Source organism: Brassica rapa, chromosome A10 (genome assembly GCF_000309985.2).
Source record: "Brassica rapa cultivar Chiifu-401-42 chromosome A10, CAAS_Brap_v3.01, whole genome shotgun sequence".
NCBI lineage: Eukaryota > Viridiplantae > Streptophyta > Magnoliopsida > Brassicales > Brassicaceae > Brassica > Brassica rapa.
The window spans coordinates 12,551,794-12,574,770 of NC_024804.2; the positions used below are offsets into that span (position 1 = coordinate 12,551,794).

The 22,977-nt window shown below is 37.3% G+C and overlaps 5 protein-coding genes and 3 long non-coding RNA genes across 10 annotated transcripts; 5 read left to right on the forward strand and 3 right to left on the reverse strand.

Moving 5' to 3' along the window:
- Positions 1-849: 849 nt before the first annotated feature.
- On the forward strand, positions 850-2,843 carry LOC103845251 (histone-binding protein MSI1). The gene is made up of 6 exons (XM_009122086.3): positions 850-1,306; positions 1,380-1,706; positions 1,810-1,962; positions 2,084-2,208; positions 2,312-2,407; positions 2,501-2,843. Exons 1-6 carry the CDS (start codon positions 962-964, stop codon positions 2,733-2,735), a joined length of 1,281 nt encoding a protein of 426 aa, XP_009120334.1. The 5' UTR covers positions 850-961; the 3' UTR covers positions 2,736-2,843.
- Positions 2,819-4,108, reverse strand: LOC103845250 (bifunctional bis(5'-adenosyl)-triphosphatase/adenylylsulfatase FHIT). 2 transcript variants are annotated; one of them, XM_009122085.3, is made up of 5 exons: positions 3,862-4,108; positions 3,669-3,780; positions 3,453-3,601; positions 3,253-3,351; positions 2,819-3,176 (listed from the first exon to the last, which is right to left on the reverse strand). In XM_009122085.3, exons 1-5 carry the CDS (start codon positions 4,072-4,074, stop codon positions 3,057-3,059), a joined length of 693 nt encoding a protein of 230 aa, XP_009120333.2. In that variant the 5' UTR covers positions 4,075-4,108; the 3' UTR covers positions 2,819-3,056. The 2 variants fall into 2 exon arrangements, with proteins under 2 accessions (XP_009120333.2, XP_033137714.1); XM_033281823.1 differs by having other exon boundaries at positions 3,913-4,009.
- A 1-nt stretch (position 4,109) lies between these two features.
- On the forward strand, positions 4,110-5,170 carry LOC103845252. The gene is made up of 3 exons (XM_009122087.3): positions 4,110-4,407; positions 4,479-4,711; positions 4,806-5,170. The coding sequence occupies exons 1-3, from the start codon at positions 4,195-4,197 to the stop codon at positions 4,996-4,998; spliced, it is 639 nt and encodes a 212-aa protein (XP_009120335.1). The 5' UTR covers positions 4,110-4,194; the 3' UTR covers positions 4,999-5,170.
- Positions 5,009-6,175, reverse strand: LOC117128916. Its single transcript, XR_004452347.1, has 2 exons — positions 5,652-6,175; positions 5,009-5,568 (listed from the first exon to the last, which is right to left on the reverse strand). It is a non-coding gene; the product is annotated as an uncharacterized LOC117128916 (long non-coding RNA).
- Positions 6,176-6,193: 18 nt separating this feature from the next.
- On the forward strand, positions 6,194-10,932 carry LOC103845253 (ABC transporter B family member 25, mitochondrial). Its single transcript, XM_009122088.2, has 17 exons — positions 6,194-6,906; positions 6,985-7,046; positions 7,124-7,167; positions 7,263-7,365; positions 7,443-7,550; positions 7,757-7,840; positions 7,925-7,985; positions 8,207-8,352; positions 8,458-8,574; positions 8,741-8,826; positions 9,276-9,364; positions 9,457-9,512; positions 9,663-9,743; positions 9,940-10,005; positions 10,077-10,169; positions 10,257-10,321; positions 10,438-10,932. The coding sequence occupies exons 1-17, from the start codon at positions 6,276-6,278 to the stop codon at positions 10,712-10,714; spliced, it is 2,169 nt and encodes a 722-aa protein (XP_009120336.1). The 5' UTR covers positions 6,194-6,275; the 3' UTR covers positions 10,715-10,932.
- A 2,951-nt stretch (positions 10,933-13,883) lies between these two features.
- On the forward strand, positions 13,884-16,018 carry LOC103845254. 2 transcript variants are annotated; one of them, XR_628498.3, is made up of 4 exons: positions 13,884-14,108; positions 14,213-14,317; positions 14,563-14,588; positions 15,065-16,018. It is a non-coding gene; the product is annotated as an uncharacterized LOC103845254 (long non-coding RNA). The 2 variants fall into 2 exon arrangements; XR_001956566.2 differs by having other exon boundaries at positions 13,926-14,108; positions 14,173-14,317.
- A 3,079-nt stretch (positions 16,019-19,097) lies between these two features.
- Positions 19,098-21,490, forward strand: LOC103845256 (26S proteasome regulatory subunit 6B homolog). The gene is made up of 6 exons (XM_009122089.3): positions 19,098-19,626; positions 19,785-20,015; positions 20,108-20,266; positions 20,459-20,611; positions 20,765-20,848; positions 21,130-21,490. The coding sequence occupies exons 1-6, from the start codon at positions 19,174-19,176 to the stop codon at positions 21,262-21,264; spliced, it is 1,215 nt and encodes a 404-aa protein (XP_009120337.1). The 5' UTR covers positions 19,098-19,173; the 3' UTR covers positions 21,265-21,490.
- LOC103845255 lies at positions 21,170-22,807 on the reverse strand. Its single transcript, XR_628499.3, has 2 exons — positions 21,902-22,807; positions 21,170-21,796 (listed from the first exon to the last, which is right to left on the reverse strand). It is a non-coding gene; the product is annotated as an uncharacterized LOC103845255 (long non-coding RNA).
- Between the last annotated feature and the right edge of the window lie 170 nt (positions 22,808-22,977).

The window sequence follows — 22,977 nt, forward strand, 5'->3', positions numbered from 1 at the left end:
GTTCCCACAACGGACCAGACCCCTCTCCATGAGGAAAGGAATGACCGGCAGTGCCCAAAAGTCTTATTTCATACCCAATATATCGCCATATCAGTGATATGTTCAATTCATAATCGGCTTACATGACTGTACAAAATAATACATGGAGTTTCAAAAATTTCTAATAAACATATTTATCTTTTTGACAAAATCATACATCAATCATCACATCAATTGTCACATCATCTAATTTCGATGACGGAGATGCTAAGTCTAATTATACTGACAATAATGCCATATGTAAAATTTTTTTAAAAACAAAATAGTCGTTTTATAAAAATAACTTTTTTAAAATGTAAAGTTTTATAAAATTTTATTATTTAGTAATATTAACAAAAATTAATGAAATCATAAAATTTTAATCTTATATAAAATATATATTTGTAAATGTTATATAATAAATTTACATCATAAATTTTTTAACCGTAGCGTTCGAGTACCCTCAGGTCATATAATCAATTTACGAATATATCTGTTATATAAGGTTAAATTTTGTCAATATTCTAAATAATAAATTTTACATTTTCTAAAAATTTATTTATATAATATGATTATTTTAAAAAAAAAAATCGTATACATGATGTCCTTGTCAGCAAAAATAGTTGACATAACATCTTCACTAAAAAGATAAACAGTGGTATGTTATTTTAAATTTTCGAAAATAAGCAGCGTATAAATTGAACATATCCGTTTTCTCTCTTCTTTGATGTTGATGCAAGTCTGTTAAATGGGCCTCTAACTGGGCTCTTCCAAAATAGGCTCATTTGATTTTTTTTTTCTTTTCAATATATTTCTTTCCTACCTTTTACTTCATCTTCTTTGCCACCAAATATATAGGAGTAGATAGGAGAGAGAAGAGATCTCTCTTTCTTAGGGTTTTTGTCATCTGCTTGTGCGCGGGAATAAGAATTCATAGGCGGAAATGGCGAAAGACGACGTGGAGATGCGAGGGGAGGCCGAGGAGCGTATAATCAACGAAGACTACAAGATCTGGAAGAAGAACACTCCTTTCCTCTACGACCTCGTCATCACTCACGCTCTCGAGTGGCCTTCCCTTACCGTTGAATGGCTCCCCAGCCGCGATGAGCCTCCCGGTCAAAACTACTCCGTCCAGAAGATGCTTCTCGGTACCCACACTTCCGACAACGAACCCAATTATCTCATGATTGCCCAGGTTCAGCTTCCCCTTGAAGACACCGAGAGCGAAGCGCGTCAATACGACGACGATCGCTCCGAGTTTGGTGGGTTTGGCTGCGCCTCCGGAAAGGTACAATCTTTCAGGTTAATTCTAGGGTTTAGCGAGTTGAATTATAAGAAAGTCGATTTCTTTTTGCGTTTAGGTGCAAGTGATCCAGCAGATAGTTCACGAAGGTGAGGTGAACCGAGCTCGATACATGCCTCAGAACCCTTTCTTGATTGCCACCAAGACGGTTAGTGCGGAGGTGTTTCTGTTTGATTACAGCAAGCACCCGTCTAAGCCAGCGCTTGATGGGGCTTGCAATCCTGATATGAAGCTCAAGGGTCACAGCTCTGAAGGCTATGGGCTGTCTTGGAGTACCTTGAAGGAAGGTCATTTGCTCAGCGGCGCTGATGACGCTCAGATCTGCTTGTGGGATGTTAGCGCCACTCCTCAAAGCAATGTTCTTGACGCTCAGCAGATCTTCAAGGTATGCTTTGGTTCATGTCCCTCAGAAGACAAGCAATTGCACCCACTGAAAGGAATTAGTCAAGTCCATGAATGTACTGATTAGTTGTTGTTTTAATTTTTAGGCTCATGAAGGCGTCGTGGAAGATGTTGCATGGCATATGCAACATGCACACCTGTTTGGATCCGTTGGAGATGATCAATACCTTCATATATGGGATCTTCGTTCTCCTTCTCCCAGTGGACCAGTAAAGTCTGTGGAAGCTCACTCCATGGAGGTGCGTTTGCACTAAACTGACTTTTAAGACAAAACATTGATGCTAAACAAAAAAAAACAATCGAATCATATTGCCTTATCTGTATTTTCTGATTGTTTTTTTATTCTTTTAAATGCCTCAGGTTAACTGCTTAGCTTTCAATCCAGTGAATGAGTGGATTGTGGCAACAGGGTCAACTGATAAGACTGTTAAATTATTCGATCTACGGATGCTAAACAGCGCTCTTCACACATTTGAAAGCCATAAGTGAGAACATTTTACTTTGAGACATATTATATGTTACTAAGAAGTAATTTAGCTCAAGTAAACCCACCATTGCTAACCTGATATTATTTACTTTGAATTCCAGGGAAGAGGTTTTCCAAGTTGGCTGGAACCCAAACAACGAGACAATCTTAGCCTCATGTTGCCTTGGAAGACGGCTTATTGTTTGGGACGTTAGCAGGTTTGATCAGTAGGCTTTGTTGCTTGGCTATAGAATACTCTTGTTTCCTTATGGAGCAATAATATTAATGTGTTTGATGGTGTCTTATGACAGGATCAACGACGAACAGACAGCAGAGGATGCAGAGGACGGCCCACCGGAGCTGCTGTTTATCCATGGTGGTCACACCAGCAAAGTTTCAGATTTCTCGTGGAACCCTTGTGAAGATTGGATTATATCCAGTGTATCTGAGGACAACATACTCCAAATATGGCAAATGGCTGAGAACATTTATCATGACGAGGATGATGGTCCAGGTACAGTGGAAGAACCAACGAATGGTTCTTAGCTTATTGTTTGGTTCATATCTTATGTGACATTATTTTTCTTTATACATCCCTGCCTTTGATCTGTTCAACTATATAATGTAAGTTTGTGGAAAACAAGATTTAATACATGTTGGTTCTTCAAATAAACAAATAGTTGATTCTAATAATAACAATAAGTGTCAACCAGAACTAAATATTTAGATAATTCCCAGATTTGGTGGCATAAGAAAGAGATTACATGTTTGAATTGAAGTCTCTAAATTAACCTCAACTTGAGGGACGCTCGTCACAATGGTCTTATTAAAAAAGGCTTCGAAGCCACTGGATAGCTTAGCTTATAACTAGCAATCGAAAAGAGACCTGTACTGCGAAGCCTCGTCAGCCATCTCCTCGATGCTCCTATCAACACGGTCTTTGTCAAGATCAAGCTTCTGCTTAAGTTCCTTCTCCTTCTCATCAATCTACAACAAGACACCACTACCTTAAAGACGTTTCTAAACTGCAAGCTAGCAATGTGATGAAAAAACAGCAACTTACTGCACCGTAAATCTCATCATTCTTCTCAAAGTCACCGCCTTTACGAGGCAAGACGTGAATGTGCACATGAGGAACACTCTGTCCCGCCTGAGGGCCATCCTATACACATTATCAAGAAACCATAGTTACAGCAATCATTCCAATCCAAATCCTTTCAGAGTCACACACACACAAAGAAGAATGAATTGGAAAGTAGTTACTTGGATGGCTAATGTGAGAGAAGATGCTTTATGGAAGGTCTCAATCCGAGAGCCAACCTTCTGAGCAGTAAGCCAGAGATCGCTGGTCTCATCAGCTGTGAGATCAGTAAAGCGCGGCACAAGGCGTCTCGGGCAGACAAGAACATGACCTGAAAAGAACAACAACGTCAGAAGAAGAAGAATGGGGATGAGTGATAGGAGAGGAAGTAGCCATACCAGGAAGAAGGGGACGGAGATTAACCATGGCGTAAGAGAGAGGAGTTGCGTAGAACACTTCACGCGGATCGATCTTGTAAGGCCCAAAGACGAAGGAAGAAGAAGTCGACATCTGCATCAAATCAAAAACACTGACAAATCAATCGTTCGAACTTATACAGTCGAGACAATGTTAAATCGTGTAAGAACTTGCCTGTCTCCGACAACGAACAGTGGACAAGATCGCCTTCCCGCTTACTCTTGCCTGTCTCCGACAGCGAACAGTGGACAAGATCGCCTTCCCGCTTACTTGTAGCTTCAGCATCTCAGCTCCGCCTCCATCGCCATTTTGAGTCACTGTTACACCTTTCCCCCTTTCTTCTTCATGGGCCTCACAGGCCCATGACCCCTTTTGGGCCTGGCCCATACAATTTAATCAATTAAAAACTATTGAGAAAGAGAGAGAGAGAGAGGATGATGAGAGATAAAAAGATAAGATTTTTCCAGATTCCTCTGCCTCGATCAAACACACTCAGTTCATCAGACAATGTGGAGCGTCACCGGAGCATTGGGCGTGGCGGTGCCTACCGCCGCCGCTTGCCGTACGAAACCATTACTCGTCTCATCCAACCTTCTTCCCAAGCAGACGAAGAAGCTCCATCTCTCTCCGCAGCAGCAGCCTCTGTCTCTAGCATCACAATTCTCCTCCTCCTCTTTCAGAACAGCTGCCACCTCCGTTGAACAACAGTCTGATAATAAGGTTTCTCTTCTCTCCTCTCCTTCTCGATAATCAAACTAAACAGCTTACGTTTTATCGATGATTGTTTGCAGGGAGAGAGCACTAAGTACTACTTCCTGGTTGCGAACGCCAAGTTCATGCTTGACGAAGAGGAACACTTTCAGGAGCAGTTGTTTGAGCGTCTTCGATACTACGGAGAGAATGAGAAAGAGCTAGACTTCTGGCTTGTCATCGAGCCTAAGTTCCTCGACAAGTTCCCAAAGATCACTCAAAGGCTCCGTCGCCCTGCCGTCGCTCTTGTTTCCACCAATGGTCCCTGGATCACGTTAGATACCCTTTTGATCCCCAAGTCTCTTTCTTTACAAAGTTAAATCCTTTGTTTCTCTTTCCGACACATTTTTTTTTGTGTTATGCCGCAGGTTTATGAAGTTAAGGTTGGATCGAGTTCTAGCCGATTCCTTTGAAGCGACCTCTCTTGATGAAGCCTTGGCCTTCACTCCAACCACTCTAGAGTTCGATAAGCCTAAGAATTGGGTGGCGCCGTACCCCAAGTATGAACCTGGGTGGTGGGAAACCTTCTTGCCTAAAGCAAAACAAGAATCAGTAGCATAGTACTTTGTCCTTTTTTTTTGTCATTGTCGGAAATCCATCTTTGTCTTAAGAGTGCTTTCTAGTGTGTATTACTGAGCTTCTTGTATTTCTGTGTACTACAAATATGTTGCAATTCAGTTGAGTCTAGTGACCAGAGTCGATCAAGGGGCTTGTTTCTATTTGGCTAGCTGCACATGTTCTTGATCAAAGTTCTTGATGTGACACGCACCAATCTTGCTCAATCATTTGTGACATATAGAGTATAGAATATACTTTAATTACCCACTGGGATAAAAAAAAAAAGGGTATATATTATTACAAAGTGACATGTACAATGTGATGAATATTGAATTGCTGCTACACTTGCAGAAGGTGTAAAACTATACACGGTAAGCTCCATTGGTGGTTGAGTTCAGTAAGTTGCTCTTGTGTAGCTAGTTCTGCAAGGCGCTTCCACATGCAAAGGAATGGGTTGGTGGTCATGCAAAGTGCAAACATTGATGATTGAGTATATAAAAAGGGGTGATATGCTTACCAGTTGCCACATTCAGCAATAACCCTGACATTAGGACAGAGAGATTTGGAAAGGACCTGTGTTGTTGATAAGATATATGGAAGGTGAGATGTAGCAAGCATGTGGGACACAGATTAAATCAAACGAGAGAAACACAAACCTTTGCTTGACGACGACGATGATGATGCCACACGTTGCAATACATACTGCACGGCTTCCCATCTCCTAAGCAGTGACATGTTTGAGTAGCGCGTAATAACCATTGCTTGACGGCGATGATGATGATGAAAGAATGGTTGATAGACCCTCCTGGGCTTTGATTCTTAAGGCCATTTATCATTAATGGGAGCTGGGATTTTGAACACCGAACCGAATCCTCCTAGTCAAAACGAAGTTTTCAGTTAGTTCTGTTATAGGAGTCTGATTCACTATTTTCTAAAAGTTTGGTTTTCAGTTGGTTCGGTAATCAGTTACTTCAGAAAAATTTTAAAAACCAAAAAAAATAATCAAACCACATTTTTGACAAGTTTTTAAAAAATCAAACTAACCGAATACAAATATTGAACCGAGCTAACCGAAAATATTTACTTTAATTCAAACGAATTCAGTAAGATTAAAATTGAACCGAACTAACAGCTACCCGAAAATCAAATTAGACGAGCTACCCGAACCAGCTGGCCTAATTAGCTCGGAGGGTGTAAAGACTGAACCTTTGGAATTGACAAAAAAGAACCTTTGGAAATACCGGAACACACTGTCGGAAATACTTGTCGTACAAGAAGGTATGTCGAGGGGATCTCGGCTCCTTAAGGCTTCTAGCCTCATACTCCGTCACGCCTATCTTCGAACTCACCCAAAAGCTCCCTCCCCTCCCTACCGTCTTCACTCTGATCATCTTCTTCAGCATCATGGCTTCTCTAGCTTCACCAGACGTAACTCAATTCAGACATCCCCTGCCATCAACGCCTTCCTCTCCGATCCCTCCCCAATTCGTCTCGTTCAACGAAACTCCATGGTTAACGGGCGTCTCCTGTTCTCCACTTCCACTCCCAAACCCGACCAAGAGGCCAACAAGTCTAAGCAAATCAAGACGGTGGCCTTGGAGTCAGAGTCGGCTATGGCTGACATGAAGATCCTCCGCACGCTTGCGGGTTACTTGTGGATGAAAGACAACCCAGAGTTTCGCTTCAGAGTCATCACCGCCTTGGGCTTTCTCGTGGGGGCTAAGGTGCTGAATGTTCAGGTCCCTTTCCTTTTCAAATTGGCTGTTGATTGGCTCGCTTCAGCTACAGGCACAGGGGACTCTATGTCGGCCTTCGTTGCTTCAAACCCTTCTCTTGTTGCTGCTTTTGCTACTCCTTCCGCTGTTCTCATTGGATACGGCATTGCTCGGACGGGGTCTTCTGCTTTTAACGGTAACTCCTCTGAATAGCTCTGTTACTAAAAAAAAAAGGACTTTTGACTCTTGGTTTTTGCTACTTTCATCATTGCAGAGCTTCGTACTGCTGTCTTCTCCAAAGTAGCTCTCCGCACAATACGTTCTGTTTCTAGAAAGGTATGCTTTCTTGTTGATGGAGACTTAGTGTGCATTCTCTGTTGTACCAATCCTTGTCATGTATTGCCTCTCTGCAGGTGTTTTCACATTTACATGATCTTGACCTTCGTTACCACCTTAGGTACCCGTCTCTCCTCTCCTACTCTTTTGCATAGTTTCGCTCATTCCATTTTATCATTATCATAACTGTTTTTACTTATTTGCTCTCATGTCTAGTCGAGAAACAGGTGGTTTGAACAGAATTATTGATCGTGGTAGCCGTGCAATCAATTTTATCCTCTCAGCTATGGTTTTCAATGTTCTTCCTACCATACTGGAGGTAAAGCTTGTCTGGCCGCTTGGTTCTTTCTAGTTTTGAACGCTCTTTTTTTCTCTGAATTAATATGTATCTTCCAGATATCTATGGTATCAGGTATACTAGCATACAAGTTCGGAGCTCCTTTTGCTTGGATTACTTCTCTTTCTGTTGGAGCATATATCGCTTTTACTTTAACTGTTACACAGGTACTTCCCATTCTTCTTCCGTAATCTCTTTTCAATGCCAACCATGTTCTTTGCATAGGCTGAGAAATTCATTCTAGGTCGGATAGGTGTGAGGTCCTTGTATGAAGGATGATTGTCTTTGCACAGTCTCTTCGTCTTTCATTATATTGTTACAAATCTTTTTGATATCGAATTCTGTGCTCATGTTGTCGTTTTACTTTATCCAGTGGCGAACTAAGTTTAGAAAGGCTATGAACAAAGCTGATAACGATGCTAGCACTAGGGCCATTGATTCTCTGATTAATTATGAGGTAAAAACTTCATCTTTGTTTTTTTATTTTTTTTTGCTTGAGTAGTTGAGTTGCAGTTTTGACAGAATTTATTTTTCGTTCCAGACTGTTAAATATTTTAACAATGAAGGTTATGAGGCTGAAAAGTATGACAAGTTCCTGAAACGTAAGTGACTTTACTAGCTGTTAAGCTTGGAGAACATATTTATCTTTGTTTCTACAAATTCCTCTACTGTTACTTTTAGATTGAATACTAGCTACAAGGAACAAGTTCAGATAAGGAAATGTGCTTTTGCCTGTTTAAAGTCTTTATTGAGACGTTCGTTCCATTATTCCTCAGTCCATTTACCTTAATTTATCTTGTGCGGATTCTGCTACTTATGCCAGGATATGAAGATGCTGCCCTGCAAACTCAAAGAAGTCTTGCGTTTTTAAACTTTGGACAAAGTATTATATTTAGTACAGCTCTGTCCACAGCAATGGTGTTGTGCTCTCAGGGTATCATGAACGGCCAGATGACAGTCGGAGACTTGGTCAGTGCTTCTTTGATTTTCCTCTCCATTTTTTATCTTTTATATCTCTGCATTTTCCGATGCAAACCGTTTTCTAATATGCGTTTGCATGTTTGGGCGTTGCAGGTTATGGTGAATGGACTTCTCTTTCAGTTGTCTCTTCCTCTAAACTTTTTGGGCAGTGTTTACCGTGAAACCATTCAGAGCCTTGTGGACATGAAATTAATGTTTCAGTTGCTAGAGGTATATAATGATCTTATAAGTATTACTTAACTCTACGTTCCTTTAGTTGCTTCTTTTTATCTTATGCCTAATGCTTCAGTCAAGAAGTAATATTCAGATGCATCATTTTTAGTGTGGACTCCTGTCATGGTGAATTGATAATGTGGTATTATGTTACTGACTTCAGGAGAAATCTGACATCTCAAATATAAATGACGCAAAGCCTCTTGTTCTGAAAGGTGGAAGCATTCAATTTGAAAATGTACACTTCAGGTAGGTGTTGAATTTTATTTGAACATTAGTGTCCTACTAATTGTAAATGCTATGCTATCATGAGTCTGGGAGTGTACACGATTAATACGAGTACTAGAAACTCAAAATTTATTTCACTGATGAACTTAATACACCCCAGACAGTCTTTGTTAGAATGAGTAATTACCTCATGACCCAATCCTTATAGCAACCTTATACCCGTACCTCTACTTGACATGTTCCCAAGATTCACCAACTCTAGCAAGTTATCAAATTTCATGTCCTGTCCTAGGCAACAATCATGTACTCAAAGACTATGATAGTTACCAACAATCAAACACACATGACAAAAAACACCAACCAATACTGGAAAAACTTCTGCAAGTACGACTTATAGAGCTTATCAAAGTGGCAAAATAATTAATTATATATGCTCTACATCATCATTCTTTTTTTTTCTACAACTACAGTTACGTTCCAGAGAGAAAAATATTAGATGGGATTTCGTTTGTGGTACCGGCAGGAAAGAGTGTAGCAATTGTTGGTACTAGCGGGAGTGGTAATTACTAAACCTCATCTGTGTAGGCATCTAAGTTACAGTTTTACTGTTCTGTTATAACGTTACAACTCTTATGTTTTGTTCTGTGGCAGGCAAGTCAACAATTCTTAGAATGCTATTCAGATTCTATGACACAGATTCCGGAACTGTAAGTTCTTTTTTTTTCATTTGTCTGTGAACTATGGGGAGCTTGTTTTAGAAGCTTTGTTGCAACAAAAGTAAATCTTGCTGCAAAGAAATTCATTGAAGAAAAAGCTTTGGTGTCTAGTAACATCTTGTTTTCGTGTTGGTTTATAAGGTAAGGATTGACGGGCAAGATATCAAGGAAGTGAGACTAGATAGCCTCCGAAGCTCCATAGGAGTTGTGCCACAAGATACTGTAAGTTGGCATTCACTATATACTTTTTGTTGCTTTTGTTTTTACACAACACTATGGCCTGCGTTCATTGCTTTCTCCATTTCTTCTTAGTATAACAAGACATGATTATTTTGTTTACTTTTCTTCTCTCTTTTCTGCATTTATCGTTTTTAGCTTTCTAATGAAGAACTCAAGAGTAACCTCTAGTGCACTGCAGGTGCTCTTCAATGATACAATATTTCACAACATACACTATGGACGTCTTTCAGCTACAGAAGAAGAGGTACTACGAGCCACCTCATGCTCGATGCATATGTTAAGCTCAGTATCGATAATCTTTATTTATCATTTCAGGTGTATGATGCTGCTCGGCGTGCTGCAATTCATGACACAATCAGTAATTTCCCTGATAAATATTCCACGGTTGTTGGGGAAAGAGGGCTCAAGGTCAGTATGTTGGTGCTAACTTTAATATGTTTTAAATTGATCAGTATCTGCCTAGTGATAACCATGGAGTGGTGATGATATGTGCAGTTGAGTGGTGGAGAGAAACAAAGAGTGGCACTTGCTCGGGCATTCCTGAAATCCCCTGCGATTCTGTAAGTAATCTTTGCACAGAATCAAGCATTGACTTTGCGTAGTTTTGATAGTCCTCACATACACATAAGAAAGTTTGAGATGAGATTTAGAGATGCTTGTTGTAAAATTGGTACAGATTGTGTGATGAGGCAACGAGTGCACTGGACAGCACAACAGAGGCAGAGATACTAAACGCACTCAAGGCACTGGCGAGTAACAGGACATCCATCTTCATTGCCCACAGGCTGACCACAGCGATGCAATGTGATGAAATAGTTGTATTGGAAAATGGGAAGGTGGTGGAACAGGGTCCTCATGATGTGTTGTTGGGAAAGTCAGGGAGATACGCGCAGCTATGGACACAACAGAACAGCACTGTGGATATGATTGATGCGGCTATCAAATTGGAGTGAATCATAGAGGCAAAAAGAATGTAAAATTGGTTTTAATATCTCACTAGTTCTCTTACATGTATGGAGCATGTGTAGTTAATGTAGAGAAACTGAAACAAGACTAACTTTGCTCAAATGAGCTTTATTGAAATAGATAAGATAAACTGAAATAGTCATTGAGCTTTTATTGTGAAACTAAAGAAAGGATGAAACTTGTGTTGTTTTGAAGAAATATAAAAGATCGTTTGATTCATATAATAAGAGGGATAAAGCTGCTCTTTTACAGCAGCCAAAGTTACATCAAATGTTAACATACAAAACTATTTATATCAAATCTAATTGCTAGAAACTTTACACTCAGTCTTGGGCTTATGGATTTGTCCTTATGGGCTTGTTGAGTTGGGTTTTAATAGTTAATATTTTCCCCAAAAGGACACAAAACAAAGGGAATCATACTGGTGGAATGATGAATGAAAATAACAATAACAAAGGCAAGATTATTGTACAAAACTAAAAAGCCACATAATCAATCCACAGAAACTAGTATAACTGATTCTATACGTTATTAGCTTTATGGTTCGGTCTATTTATACTAGTATGTGCATATATTTAAATTATCTTTAAATGAGAAGTTGATGATATCTAAATATACTTAGATGACGTCGAAATCGCTCTGCGTTCGTCATTATTGCCTGATTTCCAACAAGCCAGAGGAACATTTTTACTCTCTCACGCGCCACCACACGCCACATTCTTTTAAAGAAGCTTCTCATTTGTGGCCGTGGAGCATCATCTCGTGTGATCAAATTGTACGCAGTTCTCACTGAGAATTCTCCATTCGGTGTCTTTCTCCAACCCAACCGGTCCTGCGCTCCTGTAATAGTGTCGACCACCACTGCCGCGAGCTTCTGCCTTGTCTCCTCGCTGATAAAGGGGGCAATTCTGGTAAGGTCCCATCCCCCACCATCCACCCATAACTCTCTCACAGTTATATTCTCAAAACCCTCTGGAAGATCGATGATCGCGGCCTCTGAAAGTACTTGACCCGACAACCACCTGTCAGTCCAAAATTTGATTCTCCTTCCATTACCAATAACCCAAACATGCCCCTTCACCACTACTTCCCTGATCCCCAGTACCACGCTTCTCCAAGTAGACGAGGCAGTCTTCCCCACCACTCTCCACGTTGGATCCTGAATGTCACCTACTACGTACTTGCCTCTCAAAACTCTGGCCCATAGACTCTTGTCATCATGTAACAGGCGCCATCCTACTTTGGCAATCAATGCCTTGTTCATCTCTCTCGACACTCTGATCCCAAGCCCCCCATCAGCTTTGGGCTTGCAAATTTTATCCCAGGAGACCAGATGCTGACCACTTCCCCACACAAAACTTCTTGACAGACTATCTAGCTTATCAAGAGTACTGGCTGGCAGACAGATTGTGCTCATCTGATGTACCGGTATTGATGATAAGACCGTCTTAGTTAGAGTAACCCTTCCTGCGAGGCTTAGAGTTTGTTTTTTCCAGCCTGATAGTTTTGAAGCCACTTTCTCCAGGACCTCCTCAAAAGTATCCTTATTTATTCTCTTTTGTAAGATCAGCATTCCCAAATACTTCCCCAGCTCCCTTGTCAACGCAATGCCACTCTCCCGACTAATGTGTTCTCCTCTTTCTCTCGAGACATTGCTAGAGAAAAATATTTTAGACTTTGGGAGACTCACTTTCTGCCCAGAAGCTCTACAAAACGTTTCCAACACTCTTCTTATCACTCGTACTTGTACCACAGATGCTTCCGCAAACAGAATTAAATCATCTGCAAAACAAATATGTGAGAGTTTCGGCCCTCCTCTCGACAGGCTAATAGGCTTCCACTTCTTCTCCACTACTGCTTCATCTATCAGATGGCAGAGCCTCTCCATACATAGTACGAAGAGATACGGTGACAGGGGATCTCCTTGTCGAAGCCCTCTCGATGGCTTAAATGATTCTGATTTCTCACCATTCCACAGAATACTCATTTCTGGACCAGCAACGCATTCCATTATTCTCCCAACCCAGTCTGCTGATAGACCAGCTGCCCTTAGTGTGTTCTCTAGGAAATCCCAGCGCAGTCTATCATACGCTTTCTCCAGATCCAGTTTAAGGATCATCCAACCCTTTCGCCCTTTCTTTCTTCTCATAGAGTGAACAGCTTCCTGGACTATGACAATGTTATCAGCACTAAGCCTGCCCGGGATGAAACTAGACTGAGCAGGACCAATCAACTTATTCATGATACCCTTCAACCTCCCGACCATAGCTTTTGTTATCACTTTAAACAGCACATTACAGAGACTGATCGGGCGAAACTGAGTAATGCTCTCTGGTTTGAGTATTTTCGGAATCAAGACAACTAGAGCATCATTTGTTCCTTCCGGTAATGTCCCAGTCTCAAAGAAATTAAGAACAAACCTAACCATAGAGTCACCTACTGTTTCCCAACATCTATGATAGAAGACTGGTTGGAAACCATCTGGTCCTGGCGCCTTGAAACTTCCCATATCTCTAATCGCCTTCTCCACTTCCTCTGCAGAGAATCTCTTATTCAAAACCGTATGTTCTTGGCTGGTGATACGCACAAATCCCCTCATAGGTAGGTCATGGGGCTCAGTTTCCACGTCTTCCAACGAGTATAGCTTTTTAAAATAGCTAACCGCAAGCTCCTCAAGCTCTCGAGCCTCCGAAATCCACTTGTTCTCATCATTCTTTAGCATCTCCACTTTATTCCTCCTTCTCCTAATGATCGTTGACATATGGAAAAATTTGGTATTTCTATCCCCGTGGTATTTAAACTAACCAAAGTGATATCCAAATAAATTTGATCATTTTTACTACATTGACCATTTTTATATTGCATCTCTTATTATATAAAGTAGACTGTGTCTCTCTTCTTAGAGAAACACGTCATCAATTTGGATGTTTACAGTATGACACGTGTCCGTTTACTCTAACCGTAGTGTTTCATTAACTTATTTGTGTTTTGGGCTTCTTTCGTTTAAAGAGTTTTGTTTGCTTAATTTTTTGCAATTATTAATGGGCTTACTTAACATGTGCTCTTATTACCAAGCCCTATAGAGATAGAACAGGATTTTTACGAAAGACGTCTTATGAAATTAGGGATCCATCGGCTTCTTCAATCTGGTACTTAACCAGAAATGGAGATCCAGCATGTCGAGTCATATATATGAAGCGTCGTTAGGATACTCTGTATCATGTTGTGATTTCGTCGTTTCGCCTTCACTGAATGAATCTTCAGAGACGGGTTTGATTTGTCTGGATTTAATGCGGTAACGAAACTTCTTAACTCCATTGACGCCCATCATTCAATGATACTTATCTTTGTCAGAGGCGGTGTTTCTCCACTTATAAATAGGTAAGTCTTCATCCTTTGAGCATCGTCCTCACAGTTTGTGATAATCCCTAAAACTTACTTGCAGAATTGTGGCTAATTAATCTGTTCTTCTTCGTGATTTGAAGTCAAGCCACACTGTTCTTCCATGTCGAAGTGAGGCTGCTGAGATTTTGGGTCGTCAAACGAGGTGGGAGTTGATGGGAGTGGATAAGCTTCTCCTTGATGCGCAGGTTTTCCGATCTTAAATCTCAACTGTATTGTTTTTTTTTTTTTATGTTTTCCGGCCTCCACATTCATAAATTTCTACATTTCGAACTTTTCAATTGAGATTCAAATTGAATCTCTCTCTCTCTCTCTCTCTCTCTTCAGAATGAGATATTTAGATACCTTTTGTTGACGATGCTCTTTTCACATTTGTCTCTCTTATTTCCTGACGAATTTCATTTTGTTTTCCGGTGGTTTCGTGGTGGTCCAGAACTTGACTTTAGATTCCTTCAAAGTGTAAGTTCAAAAACCGTGAATTTCCATTTTATTATCCGTGCGTCTTTTCATTTGCTTTCTGTTTTTCTCTGTATTTGTGATGCATATATTTCAGCATAAATATCTGATGACTGAACGAATAATTAATGTAAGTGCTCATATACTATTTTTCTCTATGCATTTATAGCTGTGAATATGTTGCTAATGGAGCTCCATAAGCATGAACTATGTAATTACTCGCTTAGTTTACTTAGAAAATCAAGCTTGGATACATCTGAGACTATCTCTCTGATTTTATCTTTAGAAAATAATGAGTCAATTAATTACTATGCCTTATCTAGCTCAGTCAAAATTCAAGCATTGATTGTTTTTTTTTTTTTTGGTATTATTTATATTTTTTTGTGGACTTCTCCTTCAGCTCACCATGATAATAGTACCAGTTTATAATAGTACCTTTTAAGATATATTTGAAAACTGAGGGATGGTTGTGTTTGTAGTTTCGATGAGGGACTACAACCGCGTGGAATTTTTGATTCCAATTCCAGTTCATGTGAGCTTAGCGGAGGAGAAGCTGATGATCTGCAACGATGACATATGGCAGGAGAGTTGAAGAGGGGTTTGGTCAACTCACTCCTTCGAGTTGGCTCGGTGATCGAGGCAGTCGCAACAGAGACGTTTGAAGCTATGTCCGTCATCCACATCCTCTTCCCAACTCATATCTTCGTCGCCGATTGCACAAACTTATAACCGCTCTTTGACATTGAAAACTGCGCCACTTTGTTCAGTGGCCACAAAGTAAGCATATACACTCATCATACGTATGGGTGTTAATCTATAGTTTTCATACGTAAATTATTTGATCAAACATTTTTGTGCAAGTCAAAGCCCTGGCAAGGGGATTAGGGGAATAATCCTCATTAGTCATTACAAATAAAGGTCAATGTATTTTCCTTTTGTTTCATGCATGTTCAAAATCTCTCTTTATACATACAAGTTTTATGTCTAAATGTAGAAGAATCTACGAGAGCAGAGGAACATGGGATCTGAGGGGTCAAAAACTGCAGATATGCCAACGATAGCCACATAGTACAGCCATGTGATGTAATGGCCAAGCTACAGGTGTCTGCAGATTTATTTGAAGAAAAAGAGGAAAAGTCAGATGAGAAGAGTGAAGAGACAGATGAGAAGAGTGGACTGAAGAAGTGTCTGAGACTCTTACGATCCCATTAACACACTCAAAAACTAAAAGCACATAAAGTATGTGTCTTGCTTTCTTTTCTCTTTACTCTATGAGTTTTTGCTATTTTTGCGATTAGGATTTTAGGTCTATTGTTAGTGTTCGTTGAGTGGCTTTTTTTCCGATCCCCTGTATTGATGGGATAGAAACACTCAGTGACTAAGACAACAATAATATAGTCATCAGCAGTTCAATTTTATGTCTGTTACTTTGATTGACTTTTCATTCTGTTTAGTATTCAAAGAATAAAGAGATACAATATAAATAAAAATTAAAAATACATATAATGTTCACATCTTTAGAAACAAACACATTATAAATCACATGAAAAAAGCACAACAAGATAATTCAAATGAAAATATATAAACAGAATATACATTACTCATGTTTCAATTTCTCTGTTGAAGAAATTAGTCAATCACATAAGATAATGAGACTGTATTTTTGTTAATCAAATAAACACAATACTAATAAATTACACCGAGTGATTTAGCTACCTAGCTTTACTTATTGTTGTCAAAAACAAAAAAATACACCAACTAAAATGAGACAATATAAAAGCATTTGTTTGATAGGAAATTTTAAACAAACGATGGGGGTGATTGGTTGGGTTTTATCTCCATACTTTAGCTTTATTTATTTTTAAATCACTAAATTTTACCAATCATGCTTTAGCTTTACTTTTAAAAATTAATGTCTACATCAAGTTTTTATTTAATTTTACCAATCATGCTTTAGCTTTATTTTTAAAGCTACAGCAAAAAAAATAAAGCAAAACTTTTTATTATGTATTTTAGGCAAAAATGCTACATCATATTTTTATAAGCTGTAGAATCTGTAAAATGTAAAAAAAATATCTATAATATCAAATAAATTATATAATCATAATAAAAACTTTTATAAATATTTTAATTTTGAATTTGAGTGTTTTTTTAATTATTAAGATATTTAAATAATATAAATATTATTTACATATCACTTTTAAAATTACAACAAATTTTGATAATTTATAAACAAAAATATTAATATAAATTATTCTTTAGCTTTACTTTTAAAAATTAATGTCTACATCAAGTTTTTATTTAATTTTACCAATCATGCTTTAGCTTTATTTTTAAAGCTACAGCAAAAAAAATAAAGCAAAACTTTTTATTATGTATTTTAGGCAAAAATGCTACATCATATTTTTATAAGCTGTAGAATCTGTAAAATGTAAAAAAAGATATCTATAATATCAAATAAATTATATAATCATAATAAAAACTTTTATAAATATTTTAATTTTGAATTTGAGTGTTTTTTTAACTATTAAGATATTTAAATAATATAAATATTATTTACATATCACTTTTAAAATTACAACAAATTTTGATAATTTATAAACAAAAATATTAATATAAATTATTTTAATTCATATAAAATAATAATTTTATATATACAACACATATTTCATATATTTTATTTTAAAATATCTACAGCCTATAACTTACAGCTACAACAAATTTAACTACAGTAAAAGTCTCTGCAGAAAAAGTCTACAGTAACAACTTTACAGCTACAACCAATTTATCTACAGCTAAACATCTACAGTTAAATTTTTTAAGCCACAGTCGAACCAATCATCACCGATGTTAATATATAAACAATTTCTAAGCTGTAAACTAAAAAGAAATAGGATATTACGCGAAGCGATTAACATAATGCAAAATAACTTGACAACAAAATAATAGCCCATTAAATTTTAACATTATATTGTGAAATTTAGTTAACCGTAATGAAATTAAGGTTGAATATTATAACATCAAACAATTTCAACCGTAAAAGTTAATAGACATAATAAAAAAATCAAAAGAAATAACAATTAAAAATAATTTATAATAAATAATTTAATAATAAACATAATTTTTTAAAATATCTAATGTTTAATAGTGTTTTCTTATTGGTATAGTTAAATTAAAATAAACATTGAGAAAAATTAAATAATTATAGTTTTTATATTTATTATAGTTAGACAAGTTAATAATTTTTAAAATGAATTTTAAATACATAGATAAAATTGTTGTAAAACAATTATGAACTTTAATAGTATTTTTAATTAAATTAAATTAAAAAATAAATAAATAAATTTATATTATTATTTTTTTATTCGCCCGCCTGTAGGGCGGGTTTACCCTAGTTTATTTATAAATGTAACCATTTAATATGCTTGTGTATACTAATATATTTATTTCTCTAAAACAAATATCTTATGGCAAATAATTTTTTTAATGTTTTTACTTTTATATGTCTTTTAGATTACTTTATATGGAAAATAAATAAGGAACATACAACACTTAAAAACATAAACAACAGTTTAGAATTAAGGTAATATTAATGTTGGAAATTGGAATGTTTGATTTCAAGAGAATCACGTTTGATTAATTACCATATAATCGATTCGTATTTAAACTCATAAACCATTGGAAATTATATTCGGGAAGGTTAGATTTCCAATTAATAATGCTTGATTTTAGGGAAGATAATTAAGAAGTTAGTTTTCGAGTGAATCATGTTTTATTATAGCAAAATGTACATAATAATCACGTACGTATCGAAGTGGAATTTTTTTTTGAAAGATTAGTTATAATAAATGCTCAATAACCGCATGATTTATTCGGAATGATTAGGATTATACTATTAATTTCTAACTGGTTGTTGATATTGTATTTGTATCTAACTACTAATATTTAAAAGATGATCTTGTAATTTAGGTGTAAACCGAACGAAATCGGTTTAAATTTTTAAAAAGTTATAATTCTATTTAATTCAATCTTTTTAGTGTAATATTATATTTCTGGTTTGACTCAATAATATTTCAGCAAATGGCCAAGACTATTGCCACCAGAATTTGAGAAGATTGTAATCATAATTGATTTAGTATATTAAAGTGGTCAGATTCACTAACATTTGACCGGTTTCAAGTCTTGATAAAATTTAATTCAAATGATTAATGTATAAGATATAAAATTATAATGTATAATAAAACGTAAATGTATAAGATTTTGGTAAGTGAACTCTCCGGCAAAATCTAAATGATTAATGTAGTAGTTGTGAGAAACTTTAATTTGAATCAGTTATTTATTTAAAATGTAGTGGTACAAGCTGTAATTATTTAGAAAAACTCAAGGTTTAGTTTTAATAGTTGAGACAGATGTTGGGCCTTTAAACAAAAAATTAAATAAAAGACAAATGTTGGGCCTTAGTTAGAGACAAAGGCCCCTCTAAATTTGTATCAAAATCGTTACTCTCTGTCTATTATTATTTCGTCAATTCACAATCGCACTTTCCTTCCTCTCTACTCCAAAAACACATCTCTCCGACGAGTCGACAATGGCCGCAGCGATGGTTCTCGACCCTAAATCATCTCCGCCGCTAATGGATCAATCCACAACCGACGAAGAAGATCCTTACTCCCGTCTCAAATCCCTCGAACGGCAGCTAGAGTTCACGGACATCCAAGAGGAATACGTGAAAGACGAGCAAAAGAATCTCAAACGAGAGCTCTTACGCGCTCAAGAGGAGGTCAAGAGAATCCAATCCGTGCCTCTAGTGATTGGCCAGTTCATGGAGATGGTTGATCAGAACAACGGCATCGTCGGATCCACCACAGGATCCAATTACTACGTTCGGATTCTCAGCACCATCAACAGAGAAGACCTGAAGCCTTCTGCTTCCGTGGCTCTTCACCGTCACTCGAACGCCCTCGTCGATGTTTTGCCGCCTGAGGCGGATTCTAGCATCTCTCTTCTTAGTCAATCCGAGAAGCCTGACGTCTCTTACAATGTAAAGTCTCCTCCTTTTTCTAAATTAGGGTTCTGGGTTTTTGTAAAGGTGTTGGCTTTACATAGATTAGGGTATTATGGGTTTTTGAAAAGAGATTGGCTTTTTGTAGATTAGGGTATGGGTTTTTGAAAAGGGATTGGCTTTTTTTGTTGTTGTAGGATATTGGAGGATGTGATATTCAGAAGCAGGAGATTCGCGAGGCTGTTGAGTTGCCACTTACCCACCACGAGCTTTACAAACAGATTGGTATTGACCCACCACGAGGTGTCTTGCTCTATGGACCTCCTGGGACTGGGAAGACTATGTTGGCTAAGGCTGTTGCTAATCACACAACCGCTGCTTTCATCAGGGTTGTTGGCTCCGAGTTTGTGCAGAAGTACCTCGGCGAGGTATTGAAAAAAAATCATAGCTTGTTCATTGTTTGAGGCTTTTTATATTGGGTGATTGTAGTTGGTGACTGTAACTTGTCCTTTGATTGCAGGGACCTCGTATGGTTCGTGATGTCTTCCGTCTTGCCAAGGAGAATGCTCCAGCTATCATCTTTATTGATGAGGTTGATGCCATCGCTACTGCTAGGTTCGATGCTCAGACTGGAGCTGATAGGGAAGTTCAGCGTATTCTCATGGAACTACTTAATCAGGTGAGGACAGGAACAGTTAATTGTATATTGATATTCTGATGTTCTCTTTGGGTGTAAATCAGATCTTATGCTGTAGACTAATGGAGTTTGATTGAAAAAAACAATGTTGTCTTGTGGTCTTCTTATAAATGCTCTGATGCGTTAGTTTCACGCTAAGTTGTGTTCTAAATTCTCTTGTTGAATTCGATGTAGATGGATGGATTTGATCAGACCGTGAATGTCAAGGTCATAATGGCAACCAACAGGGCAGACACTCTTGATCCTGCTCTCTTACGTCCTGGGAGACTTGATCGTAAGATTGAGTTCCCCCTTCCTGATAGACGTCAAAAGAGGCTTGTTTTCCAGGTTAGTTAACTACTACAAGTACTTGAATGTTGACTCAACTAGTGAAAAAAATATGAAACCAGATGTTGTTTTAAGAGAACGTGTTTATTGATCTTTAAGCACATGACATGTCACAGTTTATGTCTTATTGACTGTTTTTTTTTACTTGTGTAGGTATGCACCGCCAAGATGAACCTAAGTGATGAGGTTGACTTGGAAGACTATGTTTCACGGCCTGATAAAATTAGCGCTGCTGAGGTTTGTTTACTTTACTTACTTTTATATGCTTCCCACTAGAGTTTGCCTCTCCGTTGTTTCTATATCACCACCTAATGATTTTCTAAGAATTGTGCACGTGAGATAATGCGTAAAACCCAATCTTGGCAGTTAGGTGGTTTGATTTACTTTATCTGGTAGTTATGTTGATGGAAACTGACCCTATAATGATTGCATGAAAATCCTTATATTTGAGTATTTTGCAACCAAAGATGATAGATATCAAGTAACATACTAATTCAATATTATGTTGAACAACGCAGATAGCAGCAATCTGCCAGGAAGCGGGAATGCATGCGGTGCGTAAGAACAGATATGTGATACTGCCCAAGGATTTCGAGAAGGGTTACCGCTCAAATGTGAAGAAGCCAGACACGGACTTTGAGTTCTACAAGTGAGTAGAAAGCGAAGATGGGAATCAGATTATGCGTGTTGTTGAAATTCCAGTGTTTTCTTAGTGGACATGAAGTTGCCTGTTTAATGTATGAGCTAAGTTGCATCTTTAATTTATGAAGCTCAACTTCACACATGTTTGTGTTTCTTTAATCTCTCTCTGCCTTTACAGTTCAAATCTATAAAAAAAAACGGTGGCCGTTTAACATATGAACTAAGTTACATCTCTAATTCTTTGGGTTTGTGTTTAGTCTCCCAGCTTTCTACAGTTAGATTTACATAAAAGAAAAGGTAGTGGGTGCCTGAAATAGTAGTGGGTGTCTAAAATTTGGCAATGGCATGGTCCAAGAGTAAGCACCAGGTGATAGCATCAATGTCTTGTTTCTGATTCCATGCCCGGCACCATCCACAAGCACAAAATGCTTCTCACTCATCTTCAAATCTTCTTATACATCCAGTATTTCTTCCTACAATTATCTTTTGTAGCTAGGTATCTTTCTGTACATTGCTATGATGCGCTTGTCATCATGTCAATTTCTATACATTAGAAGAACGATTTTGAAAATGCAGCATTTTCCAAACTAACAAAGTTTATCACGTTCTTCTCCACCATACCATGTAAAGATTATACATAGCACTTACCAGTCTCATCTTGCATTCTCAATGTGGTGTGGAGCAACTTTAGAGGCCCACTTACACGTCTTCTGAACCAATGCACAAGAGGACCAAAGCGAGACGGCCAACATTTACAGTTTTACATTTATTTTTATTTTTTTTTGGTCTAAATTTATTTTTCTTGCTCTTACAACCTTTTCGATTTTTTAGATTCTTTATGAAAAATACCTGCGTGCTTTTTGTTTGAATATGAGTAATCTCCTTATACTCAGGAGGAGTCCACATCACAATTCCACTAGTATAAAGTTTTTAATTGATAGTTATAGTATTCAGTTTTGAAAAAAAATAGTTTAAATGAAATAAACTAACTAAAAGTATTAAAGATTGTTTTACATGTTTTCTAGTATATAACTCATCAAAGAAGTTTGTTAAAAGTTTATATTTATCAAATATTTTTTTCAAACCAGGTTATAAAATAATTGAAATGTTGTACCGGATGGACCAAAACAATCTAATGTTTTTGAATTTTTGTTCTATGATTCTTACAGTAATTAACACAACAAGATTTGCAAGATTTGACTAAAACAAAAGAAAAAGATTTGCAAGATAATATTCTCTATTTGCATTAACTAAAATTTTCAAATTATCTGAATCTAGCAGTTATAGTGGATTATACATGTAAGTAGCTAAATTTAATTTCAAATGATTTACTTCTAAAGCATTTCTCGAAAATTGTATAGGGTAATGAGTTGTGTGTGTGGCTGTCAGCAGTTATAACTTTGAATGTGCTGACGCATCATAAGAAAATAAATTATTAAAATTACAAAACATGTAATGTCTAATGCATTATGAAATGAAAAGCTAAGTGGAGCGCCACAAAAATATAATTTTGTGTTGGCCTTCTGATATTACTCCCCTAAACCCTGAAAAAAGTGTTCGTAATTGCATTAAGAATAAAAAAAACTCCAGATTTTTAGACAAAAAAAGGTAATTTAAAATATTCAGCGTCTGCAAAAATTGATATTTTGACTGCGTAATTCAACTTCAAGTATGTGTGAGAATGGCAACATAATAATAATCAAGGAAGAGGAAATAAATAGTCT